The 17291-nt window shown below is 48.7% G+C and overlaps 1 protein-coding gene across 1 annotated transcript in view; it reads left to right on the top strand.

The window, feature by feature from the left end:
* Positions 1 to 13736, top strand: part of TRIM47 (tripartite motif containing 47) — a 31425-nt gene extending 17689 nt beyond the window's left edge. The window contains exons 7-12 of the mRNA XM_019501663.1: positions 5 to 91; positions 5983 to 6078; positions 7359 to 7589; positions 8990 to 9185; positions 10157 to 10231; positions 12071 to 13736. Coding sequence (XP_019357208.1) covers positions 5 to 91; positions 5983 to 6078; positions 7359 to 7589; positions 8990 to 9185; positions 10157 to 10231; positions 12071 to 12696 — 1311 coding nt within the window. The 3' untranslated portion in view covers positions 12697 to 13736. The remainder of the gene's footprint in view (positions 1 to 4; positions 92 to 5982; positions 6079 to 7358; positions 7590 to 8989; positions 9186 to 10156; positions 10232 to 12070) is intronic.
* Positions 13737 to 17291: the final 3555 nt, after the last annotated feature.

The raw sequence follows: 17291 nt of genomic DNA on the forward strand, positions 1-17291 counted from the left end.
CTGCCCCGCCTGCGTGTGCCCGCTCTGCCGCGCCCAGGACCACCGCGCCCACGACGTCGTGCCCCTCGAGCAGGAGCGCGACCTCCAGGAGGTAGCGGGCAGCCAGGGGTCTGCAGGGACGGGGTCTGGGCACGCTGGCAGAGCTGCCGTGGGGAGTCCTGGGGTCTGGAGGGAGAGGTCGAACTGCACCTGGAGACCCAGGATCGAGGGATGTTGGCATGGAGCGCCCTGGGAAGGAGAATCAGGGGCTGGAAGCCAGGGATTTGGAGGGACAGTCTGAGCTACTCCTGGAGCCCCCTGGGCTGGGGAAGCAGGTGCTGGGAGCCTGGATTCAGAGGGACAGGGCAGGCTGAGCACGGAGATCCAGGGTCACTGGCAGAGCTGGTGTGGGGATCCCTAGGCTTGGGGGATCACCAGAGCTGTGGGGAGCCAGGGGCAGGGCGCTGGGAACTGGAATCCAGGGATCGGGCGGGCCAGGTCGAGCTGCACCTGGAGAGCTGGGATCTGCGGATATCAGCAGAGCTGGCCTGGGAGTCGGGATTCAGGGGATCTGGAGGGAGCCCTGAGTAGGGGAGGTAGGGAGCTGGGAGCCGGGATCCAGAAGGACAGGTCAAGCTGCTTGTGGAGATCCAGGATCCAGGGGCATGGGCAGAGCTGGCGTGGGAGCCAGGGAATCTGCAGAGCTGATGTGGGAAGCAGGGTGCTGAGCGCCAAGATCTCAGGTGTCAGTAGAGTTGGCATGGGGAGCCCTGGGCCGAGGGGAGCTGGGAGCCCGGATCTGGGGTATCAGCGGAGCTGGCTGGGGGAGCCCAGGGCAGGGCAGGACTTGCAAGCTGAGATCAGAGGACTGGGTTGAGCTGCGGGTGGAGCACAGTCCCAAGCTGGAATCGCAGAGGGGCTGCCGGAGGACTGCGGGGCAGTGGCAGAGCCGCGTGTTCAGAACAAATTTGTGTGTGGGGCACCAGGGCTGAGTGGCGTCTCAGAGATGTAGGTGGGGAATAACCCCAGGATGGAAGGGCAGAGGGGCTGTGGGTTGGCACTGAGGAGCACGGGCAAGGTCGTGTGTAGGTGAGCTGTAGCTGTGTGGAGCGGCTGAAACGCATTTGCAAAGCTGCGTGTCCTGACGTCCCAGCACTGGGGCTCAGTTCTGGATTTGAGGGGAAGGGATGCTGCGGGTAGGGATTGAGGGGCATTCACAGAACAGCCTTTAGGTGATTCCAGCACTGAAACAGCATCTGGGATCAGACAGCGGGTCGAGAAGGAGACAGCAGAAGAGCTGGGAGGTGGCAAGATCGGAATATCAGTGACGCTGGTGGAGCAGCCTTGAAGAAGTCTGCAGGAAGCCGAAGGGCTGAAATATCCACTGAGTTTAAAAAAAGGCCGGGTGGGCTGGTTGACTCATTCAGTTTAGGATCAAAGTCTGGCCCCTTGTGCCTTCGTGGAATTAAAGTACCCAGGCCTGGTAACCCGCAGTGTTACACCGTAGGCAGTTCAGCATGTAGGTGAGATTCTTTCAACAGACAAGGGAGGACTTTGCCTTCAGGGGGAAAAAGTGTGGCTAAATCCCAGAACAGGCTGCGCTTGTTAACTTGAAAACAGGGCTCTGTCCTGCGCAGTCTTTTGGCTCCACACCCAGCGAGGGGAAAAGGCCACATGCCAAAATTCAGGGGCAGAGAAGTTTTAAATTAAGAATAACAACCATTTCACCCGGCTACTGCCCTTGATTCCTCAGGAGCTGCCAGACACTTGAACATGCAAGAGATGCGGAGCAGGGGCTTGGGGAGGAGGCAAAGATAAAAGTCTAGGGAGATCCCTGTTCCTTCTGGAGATCCCAAGCCAGATCCATCCCTGGCATCACTCCCGTGCCTTGGCTGGGAGGAATTTTGTCCCTGCACGGCATTTTCCCAGGTCCTTTATTTCCTTTGGCTCCGCTACTGGATTCTGTCCCTTGCTCTGTTGCACTTTTGTGTTCTGTCAGCCGGGGCTTTTTCCGTCACTCCCATTCCCAGATGCGGCTGAGTCATCTTCCAAATTTGCACTCAAGCTGGGCCTGAGCTCTCGGTCTCACTCTGGCTTCTTGGCAGCTGTGGGGAGAGTCCCTGATGTCAGAGAGAGGTAGCTGGCTGTGTTAGCCTGCAGTCAGCCAGAAGAGACAGAGCGGGGGCCACCTTAGAGACGTGCATAAGCCTTTGTTGGTGGCAGCCTACTTTGTCAGATGCATTTGCAGTCTGTTCATAGCACCTGATGCAGCTTGTGACCAAGTTAGTCTCTAGATGCTGCCCTGTCTGATGTCGGAGAGGAAGGGCAGAATTGAACCGGTGGCTGGGCAGGTGCCCTCTGTTGGCTAGAATCAAAAGTGTCTGGCAAAGATCTTTTATTGATCATGCTTAATGGAGAGTCTCCCGCAAGAGTGTGAATTTTGTTTCCGCTGTTGTCCTGGACACCAGCAGAAGAGAACTGACTTTTGCAACAGTCATTAGGGTGGCAGGGATTTGGTTTAGTATAGCAGGGAGGCCTTAACTGGAATTATTCATTGTATTGCAGTAACACGTAGCAAGCGTTCTCACGGACCAGCTCCCCATTGTCCTAAGCTCTGCGCAGTCTCGGAGTAAGTGTAGCCCCAGCCCCAAGGAGCCTACAATTCAAGTCTAACTCCTATTTCAGCAGGTTCTTCAGCCACTGTCCTATTATGGAGAAGTCTTTCTGCCTTGATTATCCATGGCTGAGTGCTTCCAGCATGATTTGAACTGGCAGGCAGTTGATAAAGTCCAGACACAATTCAGTAGCTTACATAATGGAAGTAGCTTTCTGTTACTGAACTTGAGGACAATATATGAGCAGCTTTTAGCTCAAAGAGCCAGGAGTTGGCAGATGGATCATAACTAGGCTCTGCCTTGTTACCCAGTGCTGAGGTATAGGTAGGTGTTTTCAAGCCAGTGGCTTTCATTCTTCTCATGGGAGTTGCTCCTTAGGGGGTCCTGCATTGCCCAAGTATCCCCCTCTCTTTCATGCATCAGCACATAGTATTTTACATACGTTTCCCTTTTGTTTCAATCAGGACCCTTTATGTTGTATCCAGTTATTTTCTGACCATGTTTACTGCTTAAACAGCATCCAGAAGCAGTTTGACAGTTCCTCATTTTGGAAACTATTCATTTCTGTACAACTTCAGTGAGATTCTCTCCCTTATTATGACTTTTGCAAGTGAAATAGGATCATGGAGAAGTAGAGCTGGAAGGGACTTCCAGAGCCCATCTAGTCCAGCCCCCTACCAGAAGCTAAGATCACCTCTATCCAATCGATGCCATATCAATCCAATGTCCAGCCCATTAGTAAAACTGCATTCCCAATACGGTATCAAAGGGCTTTGCAAAAGAACAGCAGCTGTTTCATGCAAGCCTAGATCTTAGTGCCTGCTCTGAATGCCAAGTAACTATGAGAATCCCATTCAGCTTAGCATAACCACCACGTTAATGGTACATGTTCTCATGTGTTTTCCCTATGCAAGTCTAATTTATAAGTAACCACATAGCACACTTCAGAACACAGTTTAGTTTACATGAGACTTAATTGCTTGTTACCCAACAGCAGTGGAAAGAACATTAAAAAAAGGAGAGTCCAAGAAGCTGTCAGTTGTAGGCAGACTATACACTTCCCACGGGACCTAGCATGTGTAGGCAGGCTGCTTGGAGTTGCTGTCTACTGGATGCTGCTGGCCCTTGGATGCTAATGTAGTTACTCACTGTGAATGGCCTTAGAGCATGGGATAGGAGGCCTGATATTGCCAAGGTGTGGCTTTTGCCTCTGCCCAGAGCTCCAGAGGGTTAGTCAGAGACAGCGCCGTGCACTGGAGGATGGGGGCAGTGGCAGGGCTGGCTCATGGGCATAGAAGTGGCAGCCAGCAGCCGAGATGTCCTTAAACAGTCTGGAGCATTGTCATGTTCATGTCGGCCACCCTTCCTCTCCCTCCCAAAGGGTTCTGCAGCCTCTCCAGATAAGATCCCTCCCAAGTTCTGATTTCCTTGCTTTCTCGGCTGCTGGCGCACACAGCGCTGTTGATGTGGTCTAGTTGGCAGCTAGCTTTTTCCTTGAAGTGCTCATTCTGTGCTGCTTTCGATATGTTCAGTGGTTATGCAAACCCTCAAAAGACGGAGCTGAGGTTGCAGTTACATGGCAGAAACCCAGGCTGCTTCCACCTATCCAGCAAGGCAGAGCATCCTTCTCTAAGCTTCAGCCCTCTGATTGCAGGGAACATAGAGTTCACTTCCTCTTTGCCATTCATTTAACGGAGCATCGCCCTGACAACATGATGCACAGAGCTAACATTAGAATGGCAGGAAGTGCAGAAAGAGGATGGTGCTTCTGATGTGGCACACTCACATGCTCAGATGCATGTGTTTTGCAATGAAGATAATGCTATTTTAAGGAGCAACAAGAGGCTTTATGCTACGATGGTTGGGAGCGATCAAGAATGACACGTGTGGCTGCAACACTTGTTCTGTATTTAACAGAAGTCTTGCATTTGATTTCCAGGTGTTGTTTAAATGGAAGGTTGTTAAGGGTGTAGGGGTTGGGTGCAAGTGAGATGGGGGCAGTAGGACTCTTGATAGCTGGAAGCTGAATGACAACCCTCTCTGGCAGGTCTTAGCAAGCCTGTCTGATCCAGAAGCCAGGGCAACACTTTCAGCCTTTCTTCTGTCCCTTCTACAGTTTCTCCTGTCCCTTGACCTTCTTTCCTTCAGATCCCACCATATATCCCTTTTCACCCATGGTGGGGCACCAATACCAAGTCCTAGAGGAGGAGGACATGGGTAATGTAGGTGAGGTGCAATAAGAGACGTCTGTAAAAGAGTTACCTGTGCCTTTCCATCTGTTGTTTTCTCCTCCTGTCTACTCTGCTGCTGCTTCTAGTCTGACAGGGGAAGGAGGTGCATGTTGAGTGTGGTTGGCACAGAACTAATTGTATTGCTCATGCTTAATGGAGAGTCTCCCGCAAGAGTGTGAATTTTGTTCCTGCTGTTGTCCTGGACACAAGAGGGAGAGAATTGGCTTTTGTAACAGTTGTTAGGGAGGCAGGGATTTGGTTTGCTACAGTAGGGAGGCCTTAATTGGAATTATTAGTTGTACTGCGGCAACATCATGCTACCCTGCCCACTCCAGCAGTCTCCACCCAGTTATTGCCATTTCCAGAGTCATCTGGTTTCACCTCCTCTATAAGTGTCCCTCTCCTCCCAGCTCCCTGGTGATGCGCCTGGGAGGTCCTCTCTCTCAGCCAGTGAACACAGGAGTGCAATGGAACATGCTTGGTGTTTTCCAAGCAGTGAGTCAGTGTTTGTTCAGAGTGCTTCTTGGCAGTGAAAATGCCCTCACTGGCTATTGAGCAGTGACTAGGAGTGGGCATAAGGTGTGAACAGTGCAGCTGGTTACCTGTTAGCCTGTAAAAAGGCTCCTTCCAATCAGGCAAACCCCTTGGTATGCCAGGCTTAGACTGCCATGCCACAATGTTAGTTCCCACACATCTTTGCAAAAATGAAGCCCAGATAGCTTCCTTGTGTCCCAGGAGAGCCCCAGTCCCATAGACAGGCTCTAGCACAGGCTGAAGCAAGTCCACAGATGTATGCAGCATAGCTGCTTTTTGAGTTAGGAGTGAGCAAGAAAGGGCTAAGCTCCTGCAGGATTTGGGGAGGCCATTGCTTCAGAATCCTCCCACTCAATTTGTCTGAAACTTCGTAGGAAACTTCTCCCTTAGCCTCAGAGGCATCCTCCCGATTTTTCAGCCTGGTAGATTTTGATTTATAGAATTTAGAGGGAGGGTGAGGAATAAGGGTTAAAATGAAAACAGAATTGTAAGCTGAAATCTGGAGAATGCCTGTGGATCTCTGCAGACGATCTCTCTTGGAAGGCATGGGTCCCAAACATGCTCTCGGGTGTGACAGCTAATGGACCTGTCACTAGTTCTGTTTTCCTCCTTTCTCTTGAAAGGCCCAGCGACCAAAAATCCTGAGCGATGTAGAGAATCAGCTGGATGAGCTGGGAGTCGTCATTGCACAGACTAGGAAGACTGTGGAACTCATCAAGGTAAGAGGACCTTGGCTCAGGGGTAAAGCTGAGCTTGGAAGATCGGCTCCTGTCCACCTCCCCTCTGAATTCATCCTACAAGCACCCTCTGCTGTTGGAAATAGGCAGGTCAGAGGTTGTTTTCAGGACACAGCACTACTCCTTGGTACCAGAGGTAGTTTTTTCATGAATATTAGGGCTGGAAGGGACCTCATGAAATCACTGAGTCCAGCCCACTGCCCAAGGGGCAGGAGGTTAGCAGGGGTCAGATCACTTCATCCAAGCATTTCTTAAAGGCATCTAGAGCAGGTGCTTGCATCACTCCAGACTCTGGAGACTTGGACAGTAAAGAAGTTTTTCCTTATGTCCAGATCAAAAGAGCTCAAGTGCTTTGGAACTGTGGTGATGATCACCCTCAACATGTGACGCCCCAGTATCCATCTGACAGTGAGCGGCCTAACATGATGCATGATCTCCAATCCTGGACAGTGCTTGTATAGGAGTGGAGAGAAGCCACTCTGCGAATGAAGGCACCAGTCATTAGTTGATGCAAAGATGTCCCTCCCAGGAGGTTTACTGTTAGGGGTGGTTCCCAGAGCAGTGTTGTTCGCAATTCCAGCCCTACATGCCTAAGTTATCTGTGGGGCAGTCACTCTAGGATCAAGTTGTCTTTTACCCATTCCTCTTTACTATTTCCCAGTTTCCTGCACTCTGGGTTACTGATCTGTTTGGGAAGACACTGGACCACCCTACATAGATTTTAGCATCCTCTGCATCTGCATTGTGACAGCAAACCCAACTAAAGTAGAAAATACTGATGTGCCATTTCCAAGTGGGAGGGGCCAGGGAAGTGAGGGATAAGGTGATTAAAATGACAGATGCAACGATACTCTGTGATTCACAAAGGAGCAGGGTGGGGTCCATTGGGTTCTGTTCTTGCCTCTGCTGCTGACTCACTGGCTGGCCTTGAGTGAGAACCTTTACCTCTGTATGGCCCCATTTCCCCATTGGTCACGTGAGAGGTATTGTGTAGCTCAGACCTTACCCATGCTGATTGAGGTGTGTTTTGGACACCCCTGAAGCTAGGCCAGTGTAGCATGTTGCACTTCAGCAAGTGACGGCTTGTAATAGTGCAGAACAGCTTGGTGCAGACAAGAACTCGGTGAACTGGGCTGCTTGTAACGTGGATGGAGATCCCTAGATGAAATAGAAAAGGAATGGAAATGGACCCCTAGAAAAGGAAACGGCTATCTATAAACACGTTGCAAATCCCATTCTGTTGCAAATCCCATTCTTCCCAGAGCACTGCCTTGAAGGAGAAGGACATAGTTAGCAAGCTCTTTGCTGTGGCAACCAGAGCTCTGGAGACCTTCCAGAAAGAGGTGGCTACCTTCATTGAGGATGACGAGCAATCCATGTTGTCTGAGGCTGAAGAGTACCTCCGACAGAAGGAGGAGAGACGTGCCAAGCTAGCCCAATGCAAGCAGAACCTGGAGCAAGTTTCCAGCACGGATGCCCTTTGTTTCTTACAGGTGAGTTGGAACCAGGTTAGGAGAGGAGCAAGGGAAAGGGAAGAGTTAAACATCTCCATAACCTGGGGACCTAATCTCCTCACTCTGACTTGGTTCACATAGACATTGAATGGGGAGGGCTGGGGAGATACCACAACTCTTTAAAGCTCTCCCCCCAAACTTAACAGCTGTCAGTTAATCCATTATTCAACTAGAGCAGGGGTGGCTAACTTGTAACATTGGCATCCTCTGTGTGTGGCACGTAGCAGATCAAAGAGGGGACAAGCAGCATGGTGACGTAGGGCAGGAGCAGAAAGCAGAACAGCAGACGAGGCAGGGAGCACAGGTAAGGGAGCAGAAGGCAGAGCAGTGGATTGGGTAGGGGAAAGGAATTTGAGTGGCATTCAGGAAAGGTATGGGACTTAATTTCTGGCATGCCTGCCTCCCACTGAATTAGTGTCCAGTGCAAAGCTTCTGAAGTCAATGGGAAGTTTCCCATGGACTCTTCCAGTGGGCTTTGGATTGGGCCTCTAGAGAGCAACTTTCTGTAGAACGGAGGGAAAGGGTTGTGGGAGTGGATGAAGTTGACAGTATTGAGGGCTGGTGTGGCTGGAGCAGAAAAGGACTGGGTGGCTGGTGTCCCTGGGGATGTCTTTATCCAGTGCTCTGATGTAACAGGATACAATGCTGAAGAGCAAAGGACCAGGAGCTGGCCAAGGGCAGAATAGGCTAGCGATCTCTAGTGGGAGTGACACTGCAGGCATAAAAGGGATTTGGTTCTGCTGTATGGCAATGTATAGCCAAAGCCACTAGGATTGTGCACCCTCAGGGGACAATCATCAGGTCTGAGGTGAACAGAAATAGGAAGCAGAGAGGACAAGTGCTGGAGCTTGTGGGAAGAGGCTGCAAGCAAAAGCGCAGGCCTGTTTTGTGTTGCATTTTTTTGGACCTGATTGGCTCTCAGCGGGCCTGGGATCAGGCTTTTCCAATCGCCTTGAATTAGGAAGCTTGACCCCATTTTATAGGTCACGCATGAACTGAGTCACCTCTTGCCATTGTGCGAATGCTGAAGGACAGCTGTTGTGAGCACATGCCATTCGTTAGTCTAACCATGGTGCGGCTCTTGGCTTGGGGGCAGCCTCTGCAGAGGGGCCTGTTTCCAGCTCTGGAACCGAGGGCAGGGACCTCTGCGGGAAAAGATCCTGTTCCATATGATGCTCTTGCTCCAGAGATGCCGTTGATTTAAGACAAGGTGCCAGGAACACGTGGCCAGAAAAGCAGTCCCCTCCCTGTTGCATGCGTGTCTGCATGCCAGGTCCTGGAGCGGCCCGCTGCCTAGCATTTTGGGGAGGGTGTGGTTGTGGAACAACGCGCAGCCCAGGGTTGTTGAAATCTTTCGAAATCCTGTCTTTTTGACTCAGGAGTTCCAGGCGTTAAAAATAGCAGCCGAGGAAAATAATTCCCCAGGTCCGAGCTTCCAGAAGGAGCTGAGCTTCACTAAGTCCAGCCAGGTTGTGTGCGCCGTGAAGGAGCTGCTCGTGACGGCCTGCAAGAGCCAGTGGGACCAGCTGCTGGGGAAAGGGGCTGACGGAGCTGGCTTCCACGACATGCAAGAAGGTTTGTACTGACCCAGCACATGCTAGCTCCTCTGAGCTCCATTCAGCTCCAAGCCGCCCCCAGCATGTACAAGAAGCACAGAAGCTCTGTGGACTCAGCATCAAGCTTTTATAAATAGCAAATGCATGCGGGAAACCAGGGTCCCCAAGGGGATGGCCGTGGGGGATCTCCGGCCCCCTCCCTAGCAGCCTTGGAAGGCGTACAGTGTGGTTACTGTCCAACTGCATAATAATAGTTCTGCCTTGGCTGTCTGGTCTCGCACCTCATTTTCATGGGTTTTATGAGTTTTCCGCGACGACTAGATAATCAAAAGGCAACAAACACGTATCGCTAGGCAGGGCCCTGCGGTGAAGACAGTGCATCCAAGGCAGCCTCCTATGAAAGGGGACTTGTCTTTCGTGAACACAGACAAACCTCTTCATACAGGCGAGCTTTGTTCTCTGCACTCTCCAGCCTGAGGGGGTTAAAAGGTTGAAGCTACTTGAGGCTCAGGCTGTTTTCCGGTGGTGGTTAAAAGCCCTGCTGTTCCTGTAGACCTGTCAGAGTCCCTGTGTGTGGCTGCTGGTCGCTGTTAAGGCCAAGCCGACAGGCGCTGCTGGGCTTACTCAGCTCTGACCACCTCACCGTAGCATCATTACATGGCTTTTGGGACAGGGTTGGTTTGTTCGTCCTGAGCCTCCCTGTCTGCTCAGTCTGAAGGGACTCCCCTTATGCATATCGTAGTGTCTTGCAGGCATTTTTTCCCCTTCTTTGCTTTATATGTTAAAAACATACCAGACCGCAGGCAGGCATGGGGAATGCACCCCGAACCTGAAGCAGGTCTCCCTGTGGGGTACACTGAATATTGCACCTCACCTGGAAAGCCATCTACCCGCAGTAGCAAAAGCAGCATCAGTTCCTGATGCCTTGTCTGCTCCGTTGCCTTTGCTGTATATGTAACCTTCTGAAGCCTTCTTCTCTTCTCCTTGCAGTAATTGCTGAGCCCCCACTCTCAGATAAACCGAGCAATCCAGCCTGTTCAGAAACACGAGACTATTTCCTGAAATGTAAGACATTGACTTTTGCTTTGGCTTTTGTTGCTAAGGCCAGTGCTGTGTTTTCCCTGCGTGCTGAAAGCCAGACAGCACGTAAACTTCCTGTTCTCACAACTGCTAATATCTGGAGCTGTTTGGCTGTGATAAACAGTGTGTAGCTAAAGTTTGCTTTTTAACGAACGCCTGCAAAAACGGACTTATCTGCGGTGCTCCCAAAACAGCCCTGGGAAAGCTGGTCAAGAATCTGTTGCTTGCAAAATATTTTCCACTTTATTCCCATTATTGTTTCATTTGATTCTCTCTTTAACTGGATTAGAACCCCTGCCACTATTTTATTTGTAGTCAGAAAGAGTGTAAGTCCATGTTTTGCTGTGATCTGTTTTTGTTCGCTTTCAGCAGATGAATGATTTGCTTGTTGACTAGACTGAGTGGCTAAAGAAAATTCTGAATAAGGCAGACATGAAAAAGAGTCCAGGGAAAGGCCATGTTAACTAAAGAGGTTGAAAAGTTGCCCTATTCAGAGCTTGTTACTGACACTCAGAGTATTGTGTTGTGCTGGGTGAGCTGCCATAGAAAGATTGGTTGCATAGGTCAGAGGGTGAGGAAAGACTCCATCGAAACAAGAGGGACTGATTCTATTCAGACAGGGTGTGAGAGCCCTAATTTGCAGGTGTGGGAGGGGAGTGAAGCATCTGTTGCATGGAGCTACAGCTCTACTACATGTACATGTTGATGTCCTTTTTCTTCCCCTGACTCCATCCTGTACTTCTCACCCCTTTGAGCAGACCTGGCCTTACATATCCAAGGGTGAGCTTGTAGCATTAAGGTCTTCCAAGTCACACTGTGCAGAAGAAGGTGACCCTTTGTGAAAATAGGCTGGGCCCACTCCACTGGGAATGCAAAGACACTCCCATCCCCTTTTCTTTGACTCCTTCCCATTTGTTTAGCAACCTGGATCCCTTTTGCTTCAGAGATTTGTGTTATTCCTGGGGGGCGGAGGAGGCAGATATACTATAATCCATATTCCACTTGAGCTCCTGTTTTGTGAATATCCATCGACCAGGTCCCCTGCTCCAACCTTTATCTCGCATTCCTGCTGCTCCAGTCACTGGTGGTCTGAGGCATGGTATCTGCCGGTCACCAGCTCCTGCCAGCAGTAAGGATATGTTAATCCCTTTGAAGTCAACTTCCACACACAGCTCTTAGTCAGATTCTCATTCTCAGGGGTTTAGTATCAGTTTTAGGGGGTGTATAGTAGGGTTGGTGTTAGGCTTTTTTTTGTTGTTTTTTTTGGTAGCATTTAAAAGCTTTGCATGGTTCCATGCATATGTTAAGTTGAGAAGTCACCTCCACTCTGTGCTAGCCAGAAAGCAGCCCTCTTTAGTACGTACTGCTGGCCCCTGTAATAATCATTCTGCCATTCTGTGTCTGATCTGTTTAATACACTGCCAGGTCAGGCATTGTATGTTGGATGCAATCAGCACAATTACTTTTTGTTTCTCTGTCCAGACTTAAATTCCTGGGGTGGGGGTGGCAGGAAGTTCTCAGAGCAGGGCTCTCTGCTCTGGAATTCCCCTCTTGCGGTCTTTCTAAGCCCAGATGCAACATGCAGTGGTCAGGCTGTCTCTTGGGCCAGTGGCTGAATGGAGATTATTTGTCCTGGGGTCAAAGGATGGAAATGATTGTGTGGGGAGGAATCATTTTATAATAGGAATAGGCTTCGATGTTCTGATGATGGGAAAGAACCAGAGAGCACTAGCAAAAAAATAGAAGTGGTAGCACTGCAACCCATCACTTGGGAATCAAGGAAGGATCTCACTCTGATTCTCTCCCTTCTCCCCTTCTACCCAGTTGCCTTCATCATTGATTTGGACAGTGACACTGCAGACAAGTTCATCCAGCTCTTTGGAACCAAAGGGGCCAAACGCGTGCTCAATCCCATTGCCTACCCTGAGAGCTCAACCAGATTCATCAACTGCGAGCAGGTGCTGGGCGAAAACGTGATGAACCGGGGCAACTACTACTGGGAGGTGGAAATCATCGATGGCTGGGTGAGCATCGGGGTCATTACCGATGACTTCAACTCGCGGGAGTCCTATGACAGAGGTCGCCTCGGGAGGAACGAGAAGTCCTGCTGCCTACAGTGGAACGGACAGAACTACGTGGCCTGGTTCGGTGGCTTCGAATCTGTCATCCAGCAGCCGTTCTTCCACACCATCGGGGTGTACCTAGAATACTCCGAGAAGGCCCTGACGTTCTTTGGGGTCAAGGATTCCAAGATGACGTGTCTCCAGCAGCTCAAGGTCTCCCGCTTTAAGAAGGGCATGTTTGACCCATTCCAAAACAAGATCAATCACCAGTTCCCATCCCTGTTCGCATATAACCTCAAACCAGCCTTTTTCCTTGAAAGCGTAGATGCCCACCTGCAGCTTGGGCCGCTGAAGAGGGACTGTGTGTCGGTGCTAAAGCGGAGGTAACTTGCAGGGTGTTTGGCACAGAGGAGACCCAAAATGCATCTTTCTTGTGATAGTTTGCTGTAGCTGTCATTCGCACTTGATAGCCTTCTCTAGCTGTGACGACTCTGCCTCTCCAGCCTGTGCTTTTGGTCACCCAGGGAATTAAGGAATAGAAGAAGCTTCCTGGTAGGTAGAAGCTCTGAGGAACCTGGTAGAAACTCAGAGGAACCTGGGTTTTATTCCTGGTGCAGTCGTCTGGCCTGCATGGTGACCCTAGGCAAGTCATAGCACTTCTCTGTGCCTTAGGTTTCCCCTCTGTAAAATGGGGGCCAGGATTCAAAGTTCCTCAGTAAAGCGCTGCTCATGAAATGTGCTAGTACAAGCTAAATATTGTGTGTGGGGTGGGGGGGAGGTGTAAACTGGGCATTTTTTTAAGATGGGGCATCTTACCAGCTCCCCATGTGTGGCCTGGAGGAGATCATCTTACTGACCACTTGTACCATTGTTACTCTGCACTGTGCATTATTAAGCACGATCAGGGAGGATGATTCAAAATGGACTTTCTGGAGGAAAGCTGCCTAGATGGCACAGCGTTATACAAACACAGTACTTTATACAGCAGCACTATAATCTTCCCCAACACTGTTACCACTGCGCCTCACTCAGCCTTACCACAGAAGGCCCACGTCTGAGCATAAGAGCGAGCAAACAAATGTGATCTCATGACACACGGCAGGAAGCCCCCATTCCTACACTGATGAGGCCACATCTAGAGGGCTCCATTGTGTCCAAGCCAGCAAGATAAAATATCATCTCCTAGCGAGAAGATGCTGCTGGTACCCTTGGCTGGAGATACTAAAACAGCAACAGTGTTCGTAGAAGTGGTTTTGCCATTTCACTTTTAATAGCTACATTATTAGGTGACCCTAGAAACGATTTATTTAGCTGATTGAAACATTTAAACTCATCTCTGCAGGATCTTTATTACATTTTATGTTACAACTCTTCTTTGTTTGGAACTTCAGCACATTAAAATCCCAAGCTCCTAAAAGAAACCAATCGTACCTTAATTACAGTCGTACTCCCTGAGGTAGTTTATACAGGGTTAATAAACAAGTAATCATAGAATCAGAGGATAGGAAGGGATCTCAGAGGTCACTTAGTACAGCATCCTGCACAGATGCTTATCCCTAAATTAACTGTTAATGTGTGTTCAAAAATGTTAGTACATGTCACATGGTTTCTGGTACGTCAGGAGGTGTTAAGGCTGTCAGCCATGGCAAAATGCAACCCATCGACCTGTTTGCCTCTCACAACCTATGACACTCCCATTGTACTCGGCCTTGGTGAGGCCGCAGCTGGAGTGCTGTGTCCAGTTTTGGGCTCCACAATTCAAAAAGGATGTGGAGAAGCTTGAGAGAGTCCAGAGAGGAGCCACGCGCATGATCAGAGGTCAGGAAAACAGACCTTACGATGACAGGCTGAGCATCATGGGACTCTTCAGCCTGGAAAAGCGCAGGCTCAGGGGTGATCTGGTGGCCACCTATAAGTTTATCAGGGGTGCTCACCAGGATCTGGGGGAACACCTGTTCACCAGAGTGCCCCAAAGGGTGACAAGGTCAAATGGTCACTCCTCCATGACCATTTCAGGCTGGACATAAGGAAAAACTTCTTTACTGTCTGAGCCCCCAAGGTCTGGAACAGCCTGCCGCCAGAGGTGGTTCAAGCACCTACTTTGAACGCCTTCAAGAGACATTTGGATGTTTATCTTGCTGGGATCTTATGACCCTGCTGACTTCCCTGCCCCGGGGCAGGGGCTGGACTTGATGATCTTCCGAGATCCCTTCCAGCCCTACCGTCTATGAATCTATGACAGTTAATTAGCCCTTTATTAATATTTTTTTCACCAATATATCTTGAATAGAAATTGTGAATAAATATACTTTCTGGAAATGGTGGAAAGGGAAGTAGAATTTTCAGGATATTAGACAAGATTTCCTAAGACACTTTTCTCACACCTCCCCTATGAACAAAATGGATGCAATGCATTACTGCCTGTTACATCAACGTACTGTAGTAACTCCATCTCCTCCCTGTCTCTATTACATACATTTCTGTAAGTTTATTTTTTCTAGTACTAGTTTACTACCTACCTCTTACAGCTTTCTGCATAGTATATTGTGTACTGTATACAAAGAGAAAAAATACATAGGGTCAAAATCAACCGTGGTGCAAGTGAGTCAAATTTTACCCATTTACAATGGGGATTATACATGTCTCATATATTCTTAAGATAAGTTACCTGGAATTAGGATGGTAAATATGTTGCAATACAGGTTTTCCCCACCAACCACAGTTTTGAGTATCCACGCTTAATATTCTATATACCATTTTGGCTACCACGGTATACAGTTTTGAGTAACCACTGTTTTCCGTGGCCGCACAACAGCATGCCATTTGCCATTTTTCGCGTAAGCCTTTTGTCTTGCCAACCATAGGAACTTTCAGGAACTTACTAACCCCAGCAGTTGGCAAGGGAAACCTGTATATTTAAGGAGAAGCCCTTAAAATACAGTGGTTCTTAACCATTTAAGGCTTAGAATGCATCCTTTCTTAGACTCAAGACACCCCTCAGAAAATGCCAGCTCCTAGTTTTCACTTGTTTTTTGATTACAGAAAAATATTTGTCTTTTTATTGCAAAGAACTCAGGAAGCCCACAGCAGGTCAGAATGTTTTAGTGGTATGGATTCCTATTTGAAATCTCTGGGTATATATTGTGAATCATATTTGCACACCTAATAGTGCTAATATTGCATGACATCCTGTGGCATCCTTGAAGGGATCTCAAGGCCATGGACCCCTGGCTGAGAATCACTGACTTAACCCTTAATAGAATTCTGCGATTAAAAGCAGCCCCAAATCAGGATACTCTGTTAAAACGGCACTTATGCCCCCAAATACTGAAGCATGACAAGCCAACCTGCTGCAAGTAGTCAAAGGTGCTCTAAATCTTCTCCAGGTCAGAACTCCTTTACATGGTGGCTCTTGAAATAATATGAGCAATAAAAAAAAGTATTAGGAAATTTTCCAAGTATGTTGGTGAAATGTTGGACCTGTTAAAGTTCACGGAAGTTTTGGCACCAGATTTGACAGAAACAGGATTTCGCTGCTTATGTTTTGAATCTTCCCAGAATAGCTTGTTGGATTTATGTCTAGCTTTTCCTGAAATCTCTGCCTTGGCGTGAGAAATCTATGACACATCATGGAAATTGCTTTAGTTTTTATGAAGTTGGAGGCAGTTAGTATTAACAAATTGACGTTCAAGCAAAAAACACTAGAATCAGCCTGAACTATGGAGAAGTCATAGTCCATAATGTAGTGAGAGAAATAGGAGGTTAACCCGTCTCTGCATCTCTGCCTAATACTTTCAGTAAGGAGTAGAGGATATTTTCATATTGTCTTCAATGGGCCAACATCTCTCCCTCATCTTGGACTGAATAATAATTCTTCCACATACCGCATTCCCCTCAGCTTCAAATGGAGCCTTGCCTTGTATGAGAACCAAAGAGTATGCCCCCCGTCCTATTTCAAATGAAAGGAGTTGATTGGATTCCTTCCAAGGATGAATGTTAGGCAGATGATGCATTGGACACATGGGCACTCTCTGTATCCCAGTTGTCGATAGTAAAGTTCTCACTGCCTCTGGTCCTCCTCCAGTATATTCACCAAGTAAAGGTGACCCTGAGTTTTTTGTCTTTCCCCTGTGTATCTGAGTAAGTGTCTCCCTACCCCATGCTTCAGCAGTGCATGAAGTGGCAAACCTTGGAAGGTGACAATGTCTACCAGGTAGCAGATGAGTTAGAACTGGATTCTCTGCCTGGATATACTGACTTGTTGAATGACCTTGGGTGAGTCTCCGTGCCTCTGTTTCTTCTGTGGTGTTATTAGTACCCAACTCTGAAAAGGGCTTTTGAGCCAACATTAAATGTCACTATAAACGGAGGGTGTTGTTATACTATATTACTCTCCCTGTCGGCAAGGGACAAGACCCTTTCTGAGACTGCAGATCCATTCCCTAAGCTGCCAAACAGGTAATGCGAAGTGCAATGCAGGCCAGGAAGCTAAGGGGCTGGGTCCCCAATTCAGCTGAGTTAAGCAACTGAAATCTTACTGTGGCACTTACACCATCCCTGCCTTTGGCCCTCTATCCCTGACTGCTTGCCTGGAGAGAGACTCCCCAAATCATCCATGCAACCAGTGTCCTTCTTAGCAGTGAGTAACACTGTCCGCAGAGCCACAGTAGGAATTTGTGTGCATGGTGACACAGTGGGGCTGTTAGTCTTAACAAAATGTAATAGAACAAATCAATTCACTTTATTGCATCTATAAAAAATGCTGCTTTTTGAAGAAGAAGGCTGTTCTTTCAGTCCATTTGGAAGTGATATAAATCCTCATGTTTTGGGGCATAAAGCAACCTGTAACTGAGGGGCATTAAGAAGAAACTTCTTGTGGGCAGATCATTAAACATTACTTTCAGAAGCATCTGGTCATCTTCAGAGGCAGGGTATTGAAATCCCTATATTTCCAACCTCTCCTCCCTGCCCCCCCCCCCCCC

The sequence above is a fragment of the Gavialis gangeticus genome, unplaced genomic scaffold, assembly GCF_001723915.1.
Source record: "Gavialis gangeticus isolate Ggan-Ray unplaced genomic scaffold, GavGan_comp1, whole genome shotgun sequence".
In the NCBI taxonomy this organism is placed as follows: Eukaryota; Metazoa; Chordata; order Crocodylia; family Gavialidae; genus Gavialis; species Gavialis gangeticus.